The sequence below is a fragment of the Lycium barbarum genome, chromosome 6 (assembly GCF_019175385.1).
Source record: "Lycium barbarum isolate Lr01 chromosome 6, ASM1917538v2, whole genome shotgun sequence".
NCBI lineage: Eukaryota > Viridiplantae > Streptophyta > Magnoliopsida > Solanales > Solanaceae > Lycium > Lycium barbarum.
In genome coordinates, this window is record NC_083342.1 from 129,387,450 (window position 1) to 129,406,896 (window position 19,447).

Sequence of the window (19,447 nt, forward strand, 5' to 3'; positions counted from 1 at the left end):
CACATAGAAAGTATTTTTTGGTTACTGTGGTAAGACCAATGATTATTTTTGGAAAAAGGTAGGATTTCAGAAAATAAGACTCCGTTGAGTTAGTTGATTAGCATCAAGAGTCAAAAAATATTATTTGATAGTAAAATTAATTTTAACCATGATAGGTCATCAATCTGGAGCTTGAACACTTCCACTTTGTCCAAGTTCTAAGTAGGCGATTGGCCATGAATTTTCAAATCAGCGTTTCAGTCATGATTTGAAACCATGGTTTCAAATGGTTTCAACTTTTTAAAATATAAAATTTAATCCATAAGTTTATATTTTGTAAAAAAAGACTCATAAGTTGGTAGCTATTTTTAACAATTACCCCCATCAATCATTTACCAATCTCATTAACTTCCACCAAATTTTATTTATGTCTACCAACCTTTTAATTTTGTAAAAAAAGACCCATAGTTTAATTTTATTTATTGAACTAAAATTTGATCAATTGATGTTGTATTTTTAGAAAGGTCTTCTAGTATTAATTTTGAGCTGGTTGTTATGAATTAGCGTATTAATTTTGTTATGAACTATGACTTGCTCATTTGGTAAGATTGTATAAAAATTGAGAATGTTTTGATAGTTTTCACAACTTGTGGAGTTTTTATGTGTATAAGAAAAAATACTCCTTAAAATATCCAAATAGCATGTCCAAATATGGTTTCAAACCATGTCCAAACGAAGCCTAAGTTGATTGTTCTGATATCAAGAAAATCAACAGCATCTCTCCATTGGACTCAAGAAGATAATCCGTGAAATGTTTCGAGAAAACTGATGGAACCGCCCGGCTTCTGCTTAATTTAGTGACTTGAAACTTAGATTCAATTTCTTCAATAACCGCTAAAGTACCCTGCAAACTTATAGCATAAAACTTACCTTCAAATCCAATGGCATTAAATTGCATAAGTTGACTTTTTGAGCAGTTAGGCTCAAGCAGGTGCTTTCTTCTTTCGTCCATTTGTTTTGATATCATAGATGAGAAATCATGAAAGATGGATTGGAACATCCTGTTAACACCATCAAAGAACAGCCCTTGTAAATAGTTGTAATTGTTGGAAGGAGATGGAGACAGAGTTGCAAACTTGAACGAATTGTGGTGTCCCGAGGGGTAATAGTCCAATAACTGTTTCATGGACCAGGAATCAAGAGACAGGACTCTTCAGGATCCCTCCCTCCAGCGATAATCAATCCATGTGAACAGCCATGAAAGCACGTACAAGGATTATCCTGTGGCCTTCTACCATACCACCAATATTCACCTGGTCGAAATGGGATGCTGAGAGTATGCTCTTGTTGAGTCTTGGACTGGTAGTAATCTTTGTCGGTACGTTCAAGCCATGTTAATCGTGCGTTGGCACTACATTGCTTAGGTCTTACTTGATGGAATACTGGCATAAACACTGAAAACAAATAGTCAGGATTGAACTTGCATGTAATATAGACAATACATAATTACATATTTTAATCAAACATATAATCGATACTTATCTCTTGAAACGTGATGATGATTGAATATTCAAGATTGAGTGAGTATCGTCGACACGATCATCCTCCAGTTCCACATACTACAGTCTTCTGCTATGTAATCTAACTAGCCTTTGGACAGAGAATACTCGTGTGGGCAAATGTTATGGATCAGAAATACCTCTTAGGGCTGAAAAATATTCTATTATGGTAAACCTAGTCCCAAAACTTGGAGACTACTTTTTCTCCAAGAAACTTATTTTTCACGTCCACTAATTAATTATGCATAGCAGGAACCACAGAATAAATAACCCGGCTTTCATTTGCAGCATTAATTCGAAATATGAATGAATTAATCCTACCACAATAAATTACAGATTATTCCACTAAAAACCTGTAATTGCACTCCTCAATTTGATTTCGAAATCTTTCATTAAATCTTATTTAACTCCCTATGTTAAAATTACAGATAGCAATCAATTAAATTAAATTAATGACAATTTAATTTCATTGATTAATTAAATCTTTTATACTTCCGCTTAACTTATTTCATGTGACGAATAGAAAATCCACCAACAGGGTTTTCACATGAAAACGTATAAACTTATAATCTATCAACTAATTATTTCACAAATGTACTTTGCCATTATCCAATTTATTGGGAATATATTGACTCGCAATTGAGGCGCACCTTTTAATAAATCAAAATAATGAATAAATCACATTGATCATAATAATCATATCAAGATTAAGAGTATAAGTACATTTAATGAGCAAGAGATATTGTTTTATATATTCAGTACAAAAATACTTATCTCCACTTGGTCCGTTCAATACATATAAAATGTACTAGCACAAGAAGTCGGAACTATACCGCTCCGATAATGAAGATAATTATATTTAATCTTGTGCTACAATCATACCGATAGCTTTGTCCAATTTCTATCTTAGATTGTGAACATAAAACTTTATATGATTTAATCTTCCGTGTATAAGCAGAACTCTACACACTAAATCATCTACTATATAAGTAAAGGACACACATACTAGTGCATGATCTATTTAACTCTTTATTAAAATTAAATAAATAATTGTTCTATAATATACTATATACAAACACATGATTAATAGCATATATCCCAACAATCTCCGACTTAAACCTTTAACCATGACACTTTACTATATGTAATAAGTGGCAACGAAAAGATTTTATCGTCCTTGGTTCCATTTGAGTATTTGGTTGTGGAGTTTGTTAACCAAAAGTATTTGCTTTTACAAAACTACCCTTATATTTGATATTTATTGCAACATGTATCAAGTAAGTTTCCAATGAATCAAAAAAATTCCAAACCTTTTTGGGTAATAAATGGCCCCTTAGTTCAACTTTTTGAATGTACAATAACTTTTTTTATGTCATATATTTAGCCGCACTTTATTCCTTTACATAGGTAAGAAAATGATAACTTTGAAGCACTCATTTGGTATTAGAAATTGCTTTGTAGATGATATTTTCATTTTGTACATTCTAAGATTATAGTTAAAATTCTCCTAATCTTATATCTTAATAATCATTTTATTTTAAAAATATAAATTTAAAATAATCATTTTATTTTAAAAATATAAATTTAAGTACAATATTTTAACATAATTTTGTATAATAGAAAACAAATTTCAAAATCTATCCTTTAAAAAAGGGGAAGGAACAAAATTATTAGGTACGTCGCTACATTAAGACATGATTTAATTTTTTCATTTAGTAGACTCTAACTACTTGAGACTTATAGCATAATTATAATATTATTAAGATGTAAATTTTACAAAATAATATTCCACTTAGACTAAGCAAAAGGAAGAAATATCTTACATGCATTTTTTGAAAGGAAAAAGAAAGTCGAAAATAAGAAAAGTAGTTATTTTTTATATTTTGTATGATTTAACTAGAATTAGCATATATTAATATTAGTTTAAAGTGTCAAATTTTTTATTGTTAATGTTATTTTATTTATAAATAAATTCACTAATTTCTCAACAAGAATAAATGTAAAATGTAGTTTGATGTTTTTTACTTGAACCAAATTATATAATTATTTTGAAAACCGTAATTATAATTCATAAAACATGGTTGTTATTAATCGAGCATATGAAATCACAAGTCCGTCTAGAAATTTTTCTTTTTTAGATCTTACGTTGAATCTTACATTTTTTTGGTGCACTAACTTTTAGTACATTATGGTATTAACACTTTTTAGGAATTAATATATTAAGATCGTTGCAAATAAAAGAAAAAGAACTTTTAAATTTTATTCAGTCTGTTTAATTAAGTGGGGGTGTGTGTGTGTTGGGGGGGGGGGGGGGGGGGGGGGAGGAGGAGGAGCAAAAGAGAAACGGATATAACTGTACTTACTAATGTGTTGCTGATTACGCAGATTATGAAAATTACATTTAATATGCATAATCAGACTATCTTAAAAATCTTTTTAGGCTCTTTAAACAATTTAATTTGCATAAATCATACCCTTTTCGTTATAATTTATGTGTCTGACTAATTTGACTAGAGTTTAAATCATACTCTTTTCGTTATAATTTATGCATCTGACTAGTTTAACGAGAGCATAAATCATACTCTTTTCGTTATAATTTATGTTAGTAAATCATACTTTTTTCGTTATAATTTATGCGTCTGACTAGTTTGACTACAGTTAAAAATGCGAGGAGATTTTTAAATCTTTTGATCTTAATAAAAGAGTTACTAAAAATTAAAAAAAATGATATTATTTTTGAAATAGACTAAAAAAGACAGTAAGATACATAAATTGAAACAAATGAAAATATTTTTTGGTTAGTATGGCAAGACAATTGATTATTTTTGGAAAAAGTCGTATTTTCAGAAAATAAGATTCCATTTGAGTTATTTGATTAGCATCAAGAGTCAAAAAAAATATTCTGAGATAGTAAAATTAATTTGTCAATAAGCAATTATTGCATAGAAGTGTTGAAACAACTAATAAGCTCTCAGAAAATAAGATTCCATTTGAGTTAGTTGATTAGCATCAAGAGTCAAAAAAAATATTCTTAGATAGTAAAATTAATTTGTCAATAAGCAATTATTGCATAGAAGTGTTGAAACAACTAATAAGCTCTTAATGTGTGTAGAGACAAAATTCTTTAAGGTCGATTGGGTAGGAAGAGGCCTATAACTGTGCACAAATCGAACAATATTTAACGCAAACAGTATTAAAATGATCAAAGTAAAGAAGACAATAAGTAAAAAGAAAATGGAATGGAACTCATAACTGTCTTAATTCTATGTTTTCCGTTCTTTTTATTTTCTCAACATTCAAGACTAACGGGAAAGTACAACCTGTAAATCTAGCATAGGGCGTGGATGGAATTGCGCATAGTGAAATGGTTTACCTTTTAGAAGTTGTAAGTTATGGCTATTGGAAGACTAAGTTGAATAGCATTATGGTGCTCAAGTATATATCAATATGGTAATACAACAATTTAATACAAGTGCAATTATAATTGACACATACACAAGTGAAACTGGAATTGACATATTCTTCATCTTACAAGAAATTGCTCTTCACTATTGGCACTTCCCATACTGGACTTCTTGTTTGACAACCATAATCATCCAAACAGGAAAAAACAGTAGCACTTTCCATTTCATTGTACTGCCAAGTATTAGTAGCAAGCTCATTGAAATAGACACAATTGCTTCTGCAGCCCAGTTTACTAGCAGTGACTGACATACAACAATTAGTCCCTGCAAATAATGTTCTATTTCCAAGGTTGTCCAATTTTAACCATGATAGGTCATCGATCTGGAGCTTGAACATTTCCACTTTGTCCACCTTCCTAGTTGATTGTTCTGATATCAAGAAAATCAACAACATCTCTCCATTGGACTCAAGAAGATACTCTGTGAAATGTTTCGAGAAAACTGATGGAACACCTCGGCTTCTGCTTAATTTGGTGACTTGAAACTTAGATTCAGTTTCTTCAATAACCGCTAAAGTACCTTGCAAACTTAATGCATAGAACTTACCTTCAAAGCCAATGGCATTAGTAAATTGCATAAGTTGCCTTTTTGAGCAGTTAGGGTCAAGCAAGGTGCTTTCTTCTTTCATCCGTTTATTTTGATATCCTAGATGAGAAATCATGAAAGATGGATTGGAACATCCTGTTAACACCATCAAAGAACAACAATTGTAATTGTTGGAAGGAGATGAAGACAGAGTTGCAAACTTGAATGGAATTGTGGAGTCCCAAGGGGGAATAGTCCAATAACTGTTTCTTGGACCAGGAATCAAGAGACAGTACTCTTCAGGACCCTTCCCTCCAGCGACAATCAACCCGTGTGAACATCCATGAAAACGCGTCCATGGATTATCCCATGACCTTCTACCGTACCACCAATATTCACCTGGTCGAAATGGAATGTTGAGAGTATGCTCTTGAAGAGTCTTGGACTGGCAGTAATTATCTTTCTCGGAAAGTTCAAGCCATGGTAATCGTGCGTCACTACATTGCTTAGGTCCTGCTCTCCATGATTTTGCAACACCACGGAAGCTGATGTTTTCCATTAGACGATCGGTTTCATCGGGATGTTGCCTTCCTATAAAGTTGAGGAGCTGTTGAGGGAGATTTGGCCATGGCTCCACAAAGCTTTTAGCCTTTTCTTGAGGTTTGACAAGCTTCTCCTTCCTTTTTTGACAACCCATGTTTTGAGATACTCTGGAACTTAAAATATGCACCTTTTAATAATAGCTACCTACATGTTCCTGCTGTTTTTTTTATATTAAAAAACACCAGAAACCGTAGCCTCCAAGGTAGTTGACCTCTTGGGACACAACTTTTTTGGTTGTTTATATGACTCAATTAAATAGTTGAGTTGACTTGACCGTTTTAGATGCTTGATTAAAAAACCCACCACCATATGGAACTCACCATCTAAAGTAGTTAAAAAGTATTAAGTGCAGAAAGAAAGCCACGATCTAGATTCTCCAGATAAAGAACATATGTCTGTTGCAGCCTTGTCCTCACACTTTCAGTGAGATTTCCAGTGAGACCGGAGATGGAATGTTGGAGAAGATGGAAAAGATTTAAGGTTTGACTCGAATGAGTCATTTGAAGTACATACACAACTCAAGAATTAAATGAATTCACTTCCAATATTACAAGGGTGCTGGTGCTTGTTACGCTAAGTTTCTTTTGCAACTTCTGTGCATGCATAAGTCAAAAGTTAAGGTTTGACTCAAATGAATCATTTGAAGTACATACACACAACTCAAGAATTAATTGAATTCTTTACAAGGGCACTCGTTCCACTAAGTTTCTTGTGCAACTTTTGGGCCGGTGCGCGGTGTGGAAGTGCGGCTCCTTCGGGATTGTCAAAGGCCTTCTTCCACGAGATAACGTTCTGGAAGGCGTCAAAGCTTTAGCTCGGGGCAGGGTTGCCGAGCCATTTTCATGAAGCTTCCCTTCTTGTATTACAGAGAGTTCCTGACCTTGTCTCAAACATGAACCCATGGGAGATTTAGCATTTCTTAAGTTGGTTGTTTTTGCTTGTGTAGCCTGAGATCTCTCTGGTGTTATACTTGATTTCCTTAATCTCACTTTCCCGTCTGAAGTCTTATTGCTTTTTATGCCACTCTCCTTCTGCAAATTATTCGATATGACGTGGTTCAGAAATATTCCTACCTCTCTAGCCAATTGATTCTGGTAAAACATGAAACATGCTAACAAATTAAAGAAAACCTCGAGATACATGACACTTACGGATAAATCATTTCGCAAGCCCTTTGAATCTCTCGCATTGCCTTCAGTACTATCTTCATTACATCTGTTTTCTTCGTCATGATATTCTACATTGCCCTAAATACAAGAAACAACATATTCAAGAGAATATTTAGTTACCGTGGTGACAGAATTCCTGAAGAAGATGGTTTGCCTAAGTTGCGGAAATAAAAAGATCAATTGAATATCAGTTACCTGTTTTTTCCTTTGTAGGTCAGCTTCCCTAAGAATTCCCCTTTCCTGAAAATCCATTACTCTGTTGTAAGCATTCAAGAATACTTACTATTAGATCAAGTAAACTAGAGGGTAGAATTGCCTACATCAGTTCTTAGCCTGAAAGGTTTAGGATTTGTAGGCTTTGGCTTCTTGGGCTTCATCCCTGAAGCACCAGCATTTGTGGAAAGTAAACCCTCTTTAAGATTCTTGGCCACTGGTTGAGCATTCTGTACACATCAATCATATCACACACTGGTCATAACATTGCATTCATAGAAATTATCTCATTTGAAGGCTAAAGCTAAAAGTAATAGAAGAAAAGAAAATACCTTCTTGATGACTTTTTGCATCTTCTGTACACCAAGAACCTTTTGACCAGCCTGGTTTATATTGTTGCTGAGACTTCTGCAATCAAATTTGACACACATAAGCACCAATGTGACAAATGGTTGTGTAAAAGATAGTTTGAAGAGATTTTGGATTAAGAAATGTCAACAAAAGCAAGCTAGACCTGTTCTCATCGGGAATTGAAACATTCTCTTTGTCATCATTGTCCATGCATTCACTATGGTGATGTGCTGCACCTTCTGAAGTATTCATTTCAGTACCACTATGATCCTCTCCACTAGATAATTGACTTTGTGGCTGATCATTTCCAACCAAATCTTTGTGATCAGCATTGCAGTTCAATTCATCTGTCACGGCATCTGATGCCAAATCCTGATTTTTGGTTGATTGTAAAGCTGAGCAGACATTAGTTTCTGGCTGTGTAGAATCTTTGTTACCGTATGCCAACGCTAAATCAGTCTCTGGCTTGCTGCATTCATTTGCTGCCATGTTCTTGGAGCCGCACGGCGTATCCAATTTAGCTTGGCACTGAATGTTAGTTGAGTGTACAGGTCTGTCTTCCCTTGGTACTCGAGTTTTAGACTTTCCAGTATTCTTGGGGGTCTTGCTTTTGTCCTTCTGAGTATTTTTGTTCCTCAAAGGATCTCCGCGATTAGGTTTTGTATCCTTTGACTTTCCGGAGTAATCCATTAGACGCTTCTTTTGATCTGTAATCTCTAGCTTCTTGATTCCTTGACATAATTTGGTTAAGGGAATTCGCAGTTCCACTGATTTCTTTAAACTGATGGCTTTCTTCGGGGAGTTGAAGACCAAAGCCTTTGCTATGGTTCTATTCTTTGGAACAGCAAGAGCTGCAGGTTTTGGATTTTGCACACTACGAAAGGAATTCGGATTTGAGATGCACTTTTTGTTCCTAGGGGTAGTAAGATACTTGGCAGCAACTTGCTTTCCTCTGATTTTTGGAGTGGAAGTTGGCTTTGAAGGATGACTAACCTTCTCGTTGTCGTCAATCAGTTTTCGAGAAATGTTTGAAACAGCAGCTAACTTTGAGAGTCTAGACTTGGAAGATTTTGCTGGCACAGTGAGTGGACATTTTATATTCTTCCTGGGACATAAAAATTAAATTGGCGTCAATTGTCAAGTAGGGAACAATGAGATTTAACTTTTAACTTCAACTGTAGTATTATTTGATCTACTTCACATACCCTGCAGCACGTCTGATTAGTGCTTTCTGAAGTCTTACATTGGGGCTCCTAGCAGCCATTACCTGAGTCGAAAGAAAATAGCATTAGATTAGAATTTCAGTACAATATCGATAAGGCTATTAGTCATTATATACAACTACTACTACGCCTCAATCTCAAGCAAACTGGGGCTAGCTACGTGAATCCTCGCTGCTCATATCACTCCATTTAATCTAAGCTCATGTTAGTCATTATATCAAGAGGGAAAAATTGCTAACAAGGAACTTACTCGGAGAACAAAATCCTTGTAGATTTTCTCAGAGTCCATATCTTCTTCATGTTTTTGGTCGCAGCCTGAAAACAGAAAAAGGCATACTTTTGGAGTTTGGACAACTAAAAAGTTCTAGAAATTGTTAACTAGCATTCCTCCAACCAACAACTAATAAGTTACTGAAATCGTAAACTCGCCACTAAAATTAGGCTTTCTAAGGTTGAAATACCACTAAAGTAAGTGTGGTGCTATAGTCTGCATCAACTAACTTAAAATCCAATATCCTACTCACTATCTCCACTGACTTGTACAATAATATAGAAGCAACTACCAATCTCATACAGTACATCTTTTTGAACAATCTTGACTAGTTAGAGTATCACAAATTCCTACTTATATTTGACTTCCGCAGGTAAAAAAAAAAAAAAGAGAGAGAGCAACCCAGTGCACCAAGCTCTCGCTATGCGCGGGTTTGGGGAAGGACCGGACCACAAGGGTGTATTGTACACAGCCTTATTCTGCATTTCTTCAAGAGGTTGTTACCACGGCTCAACCCACCGTGACCTCCTGGTAAACATGGCAACAACTTTACTAGTTACGTGGCTAAAACTAGGACTAGGTTAAATTCATCATAAGATAGAAGACTACAAAATTTCAGATCAGATTGACAATCGCAGTAAAAATATGGACAAGAACTAGAGCTACTGATATCTAAAGAAACTTATGAAGTTCAATCGTAGCTCTTAGTTAAGAGACATGAACTCAAACTAACAGTCAATCATTAAATGCAAAAAAAAAAAATAAGTAAACAGTAGAGAGTTTAATTAAGGACCAAACATTTAATATTATGGACAATAAAGAAGGGAAGTTTACATACCAACACGCAAGCAGAACCAGTAACGATCATCGGGGCAGTAGTGGTCGGGAGTGGAGAAGTCTACAAACTTTGGGGCTTCGATTCTCTCGTAAAAAACTTCATCGTCTTCTCCTCCTTCGTTTACGTCCATCTCCGGCTCGATTTCAGGCTGATGCTTCACTTCTGCCATTTTCACAAAACACTGGAGCGTCAATTCGAAGACAGAGAAACGGTAGGAAAGAATGTGGGGTTCGTTTGTGTGTTTTTCTATGATGACAAGCGAGAAAGGCGGTCTGAGTTTTAAACAACTGACATGTCTGTAAGTAGCCGTTACGATTGGCATTTTGGTCCCCATCCAGGGTTACATTTGTAACTTCTCATAACTTCCCCAAATCAAGAATAAAATTGAAGATGTAAGTCAAATATTATCTGGGGAAAAGAAAGGATAAAAGGTTTTAGGGTGTGTTTGGTATAGAGGAAAGAGTTTCTGGGTTTAGGATAATACTTTTTACTTATTTACCGAACACTAGAAAATAAATAAAAAATCTATTTTTTCTCAGAAAAATATCAGTAACATGAACATTCTCCTTCATACCAAACACAACCTAAAGTCGTATGCAGTGCAAATAATTATTACACTTCCTTGAAGTTTAACTGGTAGTAGGTTATTACTATATGTTTCATATCATCATGTCAAATTCACTATGGGGGTTATATGTTGTTGAAGGTATTTACCTATATTGCCAATTCGAATAGCTAAAATTCTTAAATTGTCAAGTTGTCTCAAGTTAGTGGTAGGATGTGAATTTGATTTTCTTTTTTAATTTTTGATATAATTATCAAATGAACTAGCTTTTGAGATGGCGTAAATCCCAAAATCTATACATTTGCGTATATTAATTATACTCTCGTTAATCGCTTAGTCAAAATTAATGTAATACCCGCTTTAATTGAATGAAAGAAATGCTTATTGTCTTCTTTCAAATTGATGAACAAATAAACGTCCTGAAAATGTTAACTGAGATAAAGCTAGGAGTTGTTTTTCTTTGGATTTTTAATCATTATTTAATTGGTAATTCTGATAAAATCAGTTTAATTGGTCGTAAATTGATGGTTAGTTTATTATCACATAAAATTCACTTCTTAAACTACCTCATAGCTAGTGAGAGTCATAAATCTATATCTATATATAATATAAAGCTACGCATAGACAAAGTGATGTGACACTTCTCTATGACTATCATTCCTATTTATCTTTTATCTCCTTTTTTTGACATTTTTTTGCATCATTCTTCTCATTAACTATAATTAAAAGCCTATGTAAAGGCAATAAATAATCTATCTATATAATAAAAGCCACTATATTAAAAGACAACGAAGTCTCTACTGCATAAAAATAAATTCCTAATTTTTCCATTTATGTGATAAGTTTTATAACCCATCCGTTGCCTCATTTTTTAAAACAGAAATCCCATCAGTTGCCTCATTAATTCATAAGCAATTACTCATTAAATATCTTTGCTAGCCTCCGACCCAAATACAAATAACTCTTGTAAGTTATAATCTTCCCCTCTTCATGTAACAGTTACAGATCCCATTCCCCATTTTTCTTATAAATTTGCAGCTTTCTGAAATTGTGGTTCAGTGTAACCTGCTCTTTTTTTTTTGCTTCTTCTCCTACTTTCTTTATTTTAGGTAGATTTTATAGTTTTTTTATATATATTTGGAGACCTTTTCCAATGTAAATTTTATATGTATTTGAGACCAGTTTTTTCAACTATGAGCCCGTTTGGATTGGCTTATAAGTTGCTTATAAGTTATTTTCAGCTTTTTTGAGTGTTTGACTGGCCAGCTTAAAGTCATTTTGTGTTTAAAATAAGCTCAAAAATATAATTGGACTCATTTAACTTAGCTTATCTAAAACAGCTTATAAGCCAAAAAAAAAGTTAGACTACCCCAACTTATTTTTTTTAGCTTATAAGCTGCAAACAGCTTATAGGCATAAGCCCATCCAAACAGGCTCTATAAATACTTAATATTAGAATAGCAATTATCACTCTTTCTTCCTATCTTAATTGATATTAGTTGAAAATGTTGTGCTTTAATTTTTAGTTGAAGCTTTCCTGTTGGAATTACTGAAAAGTGAAAATCAAAGTGCTTAAAGCGTTAGATTTTGGTGTTTCTTTCTTCCCTTTATGGTTTAGTTTTTTTTTTTCTTCATATTCTATTGATTTTAGGTTTTTAATTTTTTGCAGGTTGATCAGTATATAAATTTGGATTTGAATTATTTTGGTTTTAATTTGAAGATATCGTTAAATTTGAAGATATTGCTGAATTGTATACGAACACTCTGTAATAATAATGGGCCAACCGTTTATGTGGATGATTATCACAAGGTAGATGGAGTCGTTATTCAAGTTTCAACTAGGAGCTTCATTTCTTGGTGTTGCAAAGGTTATAGCCTAACCCTCCTTAGAAGCTCTCGAAATATATGTAGAACTTGATGACGGATACTAATCAATTATGTTTTTGTGCTAACGGCTTTCAATATATAATAGAAAGAGGGGGGGAAGAGATGATAGGAAATTCTATCATAAAAAATCTTCTTCATTTTTTCAGTTACCGCCAACGGCAAATATCTTTCAGTGACAGCGAATGAGACAAGCAATAGAATCGGGTTTCGATTCTGTTTAATTTTGAGTTGGGAAACGAAGAGCTTGACGGTTTGGGGTGCTTTTTATTTTTATATCTTCATTGTGTTATTTTGGTGGATTTTGATATCAGCAAACTTTTTTTAGGCTCAAATTTCCACATCATATTTAATATAAAATTGTAACTTGCTAAACACCATTTTTAGATGTTTAAATTAAATATACTTTTCATAATAATAGTTTTTTCGTGATATAGTCCCCCTATTTTTATAGGGTTATACTTGCTATCCACTTATAAAAAACTTTTAGCATTTTATAGGATTATATTTTCCATTATACCCTCATTCATTTTTGCTTGCTTAATAGTTTACATTTAAATTTCTAGACAATTTAACATGTAATTCAATTAGCTTACAAATACAGATATTTTCACTTTGCTATGGAATGTACGGATCCACCTGCTAAGTTTGAACATTATTGAACGTTTATTTGCATGATTTTCTCTTTTTTTCTCAACATCCTTTATTATTTTGTTTGTCTATTTATAGTTTTCGAAAGTTGTGATTTTACATGTTCTATCTCAAGATCATGAATTTTCAAATTAGTATATTTTTTCAATTAGACTGCTTATTGAATTACTCATCAGTTTATGTCGTCAAGAAAAAAAAAGTAGTGTTACTCACCACTTTGTGTGATAAGTCTTATTGAAAGATTTATTTTTTTTAATTAATTAAAGTTGCTTCATTACATAGATTATTTAACAATGTAAGTAATTTTTCTTCTCAACCACGTAAAGCGCGGACATATTCACTAGTACATACTATCTTTTAACCCGTTTTTATTAGCCTATCCATATTTTTTTAATTGTAAACTTTATACCATAGTAATTGCGATGCACTGCGGGCAATTCGCATGAATGCCCTTATTTGGGGTGGTCTTTAATTTTTATCCATCAAATTGAAAATCTTTAATTTTTGTTTTTCGCCTAAAACTTTTGGGTTTCGGGTTCGAACCCCGCTCAATCAAAAATTTAAAAATTTTCGCAAGTATGTAGAGTGTGCCTGCAAAACTCTAACTCAAGGCAGAGTTTAATACTGTACCTTAAGGTAGAGCATGCATGCAAAATTCCGCCTACCTTCAGGCATAAGACAAACTCTACCTTAAGGTAGAGTTTTTTTTTTTTTTTCAAAATTATTTTATTGCATAGGGGGTAGGGGAAGGGGGAATGGGGGAGGGGATTACAATGTGGGGATTCAAACCTTCACCAACAAGGTTTGAATCACCAAAAAAAAATGATGCACCGCCGGCGAGATTACTTCATTTTTTTGCGCTGATTGTCCTTCTTTTGGGATGGTCTTTAATTTTTGCCCCTTAAATTGGTGGTCTTTAATTTTTGGCCTTCACCTAATACCCCAAAATTCTGGGTTTGAACCCCAGCTCAGTAAAAAAAAAGAAGGAATTTCGCAAGGTAGGGGTTTGGATTCGCAAGACAGAATTTTGCCTTCAAAACTCTATCTTAAGGCAAAATTTTGCCTTTGCTAAAGCATAGTTTGCAAGCAAATTATGCCTGATCAAACTTTGTCTTTGCTAAGGCATAGTTTGCGATAGGGCAGAGTCTGTAGGCAACCTCTGCTTAGCGATTTTTTTTTTAATTTTCGTCTGACAGGGGTTCAAACCCGGAACCCTGAGGTTTTAGGCGAAGGACAAAAGTTAAATACTTTCATTTTTATGGCCAAAAATTAAAGACCAGCCCAAAACAAGGACATTACTGCAAATTTCCCAGATTACTTCACTGTTAAAGTCTAATGAAAGGAGTAGGCCCAATGAATTTCACAGAGAGGCCCAAAACAGTGACTCCCAATTGATTTCTGAAATTAGGGCACTCTCTTTTCTTCTAGGAAATTCCATCTCTCTCTAGGCCAAGTTCTCGTTGTAAGTTCCCCTCTTTCTTTTTTTTCCATTTTCTACTCTCCTTCCTTCGTCTACGAAATTAAAACCCTAATCCCCTTTTTCATTCATTTTTCGTGTTGAAGCGCTTAATATCAAATTCCTATCATTATGAAAAATAAATTTGAGGAATCTTGAAAATTTTATTTATTTTTTTCTTTCTTTTTTTGTGATGATATTGTGATTGACGAAAGTCTCAAATTTCAAGTCTTTTTTGAATTCCATCTAATTATAGAATAACAAAAACATCCTGTATGAATTCCATCTAATAATTTTATTATCCGTTGGTTTTTCATCAATACTTGATAATCTTGTATATTCGTTGTGTAAAGATGCCATTTTTCTGTATACTGATACATGTGGTGGGGCTTGTATAGCTCATTGACTGCCAATTTGGAATCCCTTGTAGTTATGGTATCCAATAATTTTTCGTATCACCTATAGATGCAAGGTACCTTCAGTTTTAGAAATCCTGGTTTATCTTAAAAGACAAATTATTGAGTATTAGAGTGAGCTTTGCCTGAATTGCGGAACGGATATAAAGGATTCATGTAGCCAAACCCAACTAGTGTGGGGCTGGGGCGTGGTTGATTTATTGATTGTTATCACGAAGAGAGAAGATGTTTTTATTGGGCCGTTTACGGTTTTGCATAGTTAAAACAAATATGTTGTCTTTCAGACAACTTACATTGATAGAAGCCATCATTGCCTTCCCACTACGATTATGGGATCCTCTAATTTTATATGTCACCTACAGATAGAGACAAATCTAGGATTTAAAGGCAGTTTTTGCATCACTTAATATATATACAAAATTCTTCTTAGATTTGGTAAATATGTAATCTGAGCTGCTTATATTTTGCATCTGCCTCTGCTTGCAAGATGTCTTTATTTGACCATTTGCGGTTTTGGGTTTTGCCTCATGTGTAATGTTATAGGGGCTGGATATGGATTTGGAGACAGAGAATAGAATTGCGACGATTCTTTTGAAAGAGGCTGCAGAATTGCGGCGGCAAGCAGAGTCAGAGGGTGCACTTTCTTATCTTCATCGGCCTAATGTTAGGGGCCGACCAAATTCACGGTTTTTGACAGCAACTGTTCGTGGAGTACAACAAGGCAAGTATCGCTTTTATTTCCCTTCTAGTTCTAGCTTTTTGTTATGGTCTCATCCATTATTTCTCATTTCCGGTTTTTAAAATCTCTTTCATGCAAAGTACCATGATACCTGGCTAAGGTTACTTTCTCTAGGCAGAAATTTGGTGTTAAGTGCTGCCAGCTTCTCGCTGAGCTAATTTAGAGAGTAATGACAATAAATGTGAAAGCTTAGACTAGCCGAGTGGTGCAAAAGATTATTAGTCAAAACAAATTATAAACGCTTAGAGTAAGGTCTATTATTGCTTTGCATTTTGGGATTCTTTAACCTAAAACTGGGAGCTCTCTAACAATTTACTTCTGTATGGCAGAGTTGAACAAAGAGACCACAAAAACATAAGCCTAATTGCGAAAGAATTTAAACTGAATGAAATAGAAGAAGAAATAGGAACAGGAGCTTCTTACTATAATTAGAGAAGAATTAACCTAGTCAAAGACTATTAGGAAATCAAGATACTACATGAGCTAAATCCAAATTGTGTACAAGATAAATATAATAACTACTCCATGCTAATGCTTATTTGCTTTTTCCTCGATTTGTTGTGTGAATGTTTTTTGCTGCCTTAGTAGGTTGTGTAGGACTCGATTTGTGAAGAACCTACATGAATTATGGTATTCATACCGGAAAATGTGAAAGTATGGTTAATCTGAAGGGCAAATTAGTCTGCACGTATAGGACACAAGGCATTTTCTTTCTCGGACAGTTTATATATTAGTGCTCTTAGTTGCATCTTTTGTGGCTCTGAAATTTTACCAATTGCAGCTAACCGGGCTGTTGAAGTAAATGAAATGTGGAAGTTAAGGCAGAAAGAGCTGGAGCTTGAAAACAGCCTCAAAGGGAGTTATGGTACCTCAGAGAGGAGGTCACGTGAGAGATGTGATACTCATTCAGGCACAAGTGGATCAAAGAAAAGAGAGATACAGGATTCTCATTCAAGTGAGGATGAAGGCTTCAGAGATGCTGAAATTGAGGAATTTTTACAGTCAAGGTCAGTCTTTCTTTCAAAACATCTATTCACGCAACGACAAAGGAAAATGAAGATGGAAATTGGACCACGTCTCTATGTGGCTGCATACATTGAGTCTTATACTTCCACTTCCTAGTCCTTTTGGGTGTCACAACTCTCGTTGTGCCTCACCGAGCTAATTGAACATCTTGTTATTAGTAGGGTCAAGCGTGGAAGGGGAACTGTTGGGTCACGGATGGATGAAGCTGGTCCGTACCTTCCTTCTAGTCCGGATCCCAGAGAAAGAGAGTCAGCAAGTCCAGATATGAAGCTAAGCAAAAGACAGGGATATGATGTTGTCATTGGTCCAGAGAAGCCTGTCTGGCTGAATTCCCCTGGTTCTTCAGAAAATGAATCTTTATCAGATGATAAGATAAAAGTCCAAAAGAAGGCTAAATCAAGTAAGCACCATCACCGCTGTAGGAAACATGGATCAAAAAAGAAGTCCAAGGACAAGGAGGATAAAAGGAGGAGGAGAGAGGAGAAAAGAGTCAAACGTCACAAATAGATATTGGCCGCCTGACCAGTGTAAATTAACTTTTTTGTTCTTTGTTGATTCAGAGGTTGTTGATTCAGAGGTTCGTTCAGATGTTAAACGGCACTACTTCTGTTCCTGCTTCGTGGAAGTTCCATTTATTGTGTAGTCTTGTTTGGTTTGCACATTTCTCCTGTAAAGATGACATTTCATTTCTCACCTCCCCTTCAACCAAAATCAACGTCACCTTCAGCAAGAAACAGTGTCCGTATAACTCGTATATTGTATTTTGAGAGCATGAATGGAAAACTAGTTAATTTGACCTCAACTCGCCTGTCTCTGCCTCTGCTTTGTTTGGCCTAGCTCTGCTAGTTTGGCTCAGGTTCGAGCTTTGGATCTCAACTAACTCAAATCGTCTTCTTTTTCAACACTGATGTACGTTTTCAGCTTTACCTGAGCATTGTTCATGTCAAAGAAAGAAATGAATAATAGCGATGGGCTTTGAATTTTGGTTTGTTCTTTGACTGTACTAAACATGAGAGGAACAGAGATTGACAAGGTCTCAGCAAGCTTGGACTAGTTTGTGAAGATGTTCAAAGATCCAAGTAAGCTTCCCTCAAAATTTAACTTTGACATTCTTGCTGGATTGTACAGCCATTACCATCACTTCCTAATGAGCCGCAACAGGAATATTTTCATGTTCTAATGCTTTTAGGTTGCTGCTCTTGAGTTTACAAATTCAGCGAAGGTGTTATGGTATACTTACATTTGAGATTGTTGATAATTTTTTTCCTTAACCCCATCTTTTATGAGGTTAATTTAAGATTGTCAATGGTTATTGCAATCGATTATTCCATATTGCATTACGATTCCCAGTGTCTATAGGATTTTGAATCCATGAAATGTTGTCATAGACCAAAATGGTGTATTGGTGTTCATAGAACTGCTTCATTTCTCATCTTCTGTATCGCTTCCCTTGGGACTGGTGGATGACTTAACTTTGGTACAAGTAGCTAACTATCCGCTTATTAAGTTATACTGTATTTCAAAAATATTCAAAAGTTTGCCTTTTTAATGCGAAATGCAATTTGGACTACAACTCCTAGTTAAAACATAAAAAACTTCAACACAATGTACCAGTGTTTGAAACTTTTGCATGTAACATGCTGGAGTTCGAAAAAATTTCTGGAGTTTGGGATGTGTAATTCAAACTATAGGAAAAATTCATGAAGTTTAAACGGTCTCTTGGCCAAAGTTCATGACATTCTATACATGTATATACTGGCTTGTGGAGAACCAAATCAAATTAAGAAGCAATATGTCCATCTAGCTATAGAACTTCAGGAAATCAATTTCGTGATTAGCGAATATATTTGAACGAAAAATTGAAAAAAGAAGCTGTGTTTGCAAACTATAGTTTTTTGTTCCTAGTTGGCAAACAAGAAAGTGTTCAGGTTATAACTTAAATGATATGCCAAGTTAAAACAGAAAAGTGGGATGCTAAAATTTAACCCGCCCCTATTGCTTCTTTGGTTGACTAATTACATTATCTTCATCAAGATAGTTAACTAATTTAACTACCATTAGATTAAAGGTTAGATTTATATCTCTCTCCTTAATTTTTTTTTAATTTATTTATTAATGATACGCGGTAGGATCAATGTCAAACCTCACCATCTCATTCAAGTCTTTCTTCCATAACATCAATTCGCCCAACGACATAGGAAAATGAAGAAGGAACTTGAGCCATGTCTCTGTGTGGCTGAAGTCCCCTGGTTCTCTGTCAGATGATAAGATAAAGGTCCAAAAGAAGGCTAAATTAAGCAAGCACCATCACCAGTTCACCAACGTAGGAAACATCGATTAAAAAAACAAAGTACAAGGAGGATAAAAGGAGGAGGAGGAGAGAGGAGAAAATAGTTGAACGTCACAGATAGATATTTTCCCCCAAGTAGATGATAAAATATGCTAGGACAATGAAGACGTTACCGTAAGCATTATGACTTATGTGCACAGAACCTTACCCAGAATGATCAATTCA

The 19,447-nt window shown here is 34.5% G+C and overlaps 3 protein-coding genes across 6 annotated transcripts; 1 reads left to right on the forward strand and 2 right to left on the reverse strand.

The window, feature by feature from the left end:
• Positions 1-5,066: 5,066 nt before the first annotated feature.
• On the reverse strand, positions 5,067-6,224 carry LOC132644661 (uncharacterized). The gene has a single exon (XM_060361262.1). It carries the CDS (start codon positions 6,222-6,224, stop codon positions 5,067-5,069), a length of 1,158 nt encoding a protein of 385 aa, XP_060217245.1.
• Positions 6,225-6,580: 356 nt separating this feature from the next.
• On the reverse strand, positions 6,581-10,504 carry LOC132598898 (uncharacterized). The gene is made up of 9 exons (XM_060312041.1): positions 10,196-10,504; positions 9,337-9,401; positions 9,069-9,130; positions 8,027-8,968; positions 7,845-7,920; positions 7,620-7,742; positions 7,495-7,539; positions 7,282-7,377; positions 6,581-7,161 (listed from the first exon to the last, which is right to left on the reverse strand). The coding sequence occupies exons 1-9, from the start codon at positions 10,362-10,364 to the stop codon at positions 6,811-6,813; spliced, it is 1,929 nt and encodes a 642-aa protein (XP_060168024.1). The 5' UTR covers positions 10,365-10,504; the 3' UTR covers positions 6,581-6,810.
• Positions 10,505-14,653: 4,149 nt separating this feature from the next.
• LOC132598899 (uncharacterized) lies at positions 14,654-17,734 on the forward strand. 4 transcript variants are annotated; one of them, XM_060312043.1, is made up of 4 exons: positions 14,654-14,757; positions 15,711-15,888; positions 16,688-16,913; positions 17,091-17,734. In XM_060312043.1, the coding sequence occupies exons 2-4, from the start codon at positions 15,720-15,722 to the stop codon at positions 17,437-17,439; spliced, it is 744 nt and encodes a 247-aa protein (XP_060168026.1). In that variant the 5' UTR covers positions 14,654-14,757; positions 15,711-15,719; the 3' UTR covers positions 17,440-17,734. The 4 variants fall into 4 exon arrangements, with proteins under 4 accessions (XP_060168026.1, XP_060168027.1, XP_060168025.1 ...); XM_060312044.1 differs by lacking the exon at positions 14,654-14,757 and adding an exon at positions 14,805-15,223; XM_060312042.1 differs by lacking the exon at positions 14,654-14,757 and having other exon boundaries at positions 14,805-15,888.
• The last annotated feature ends 1,713 nt before the right edge of the window (positions 17,735-19,447 follow it).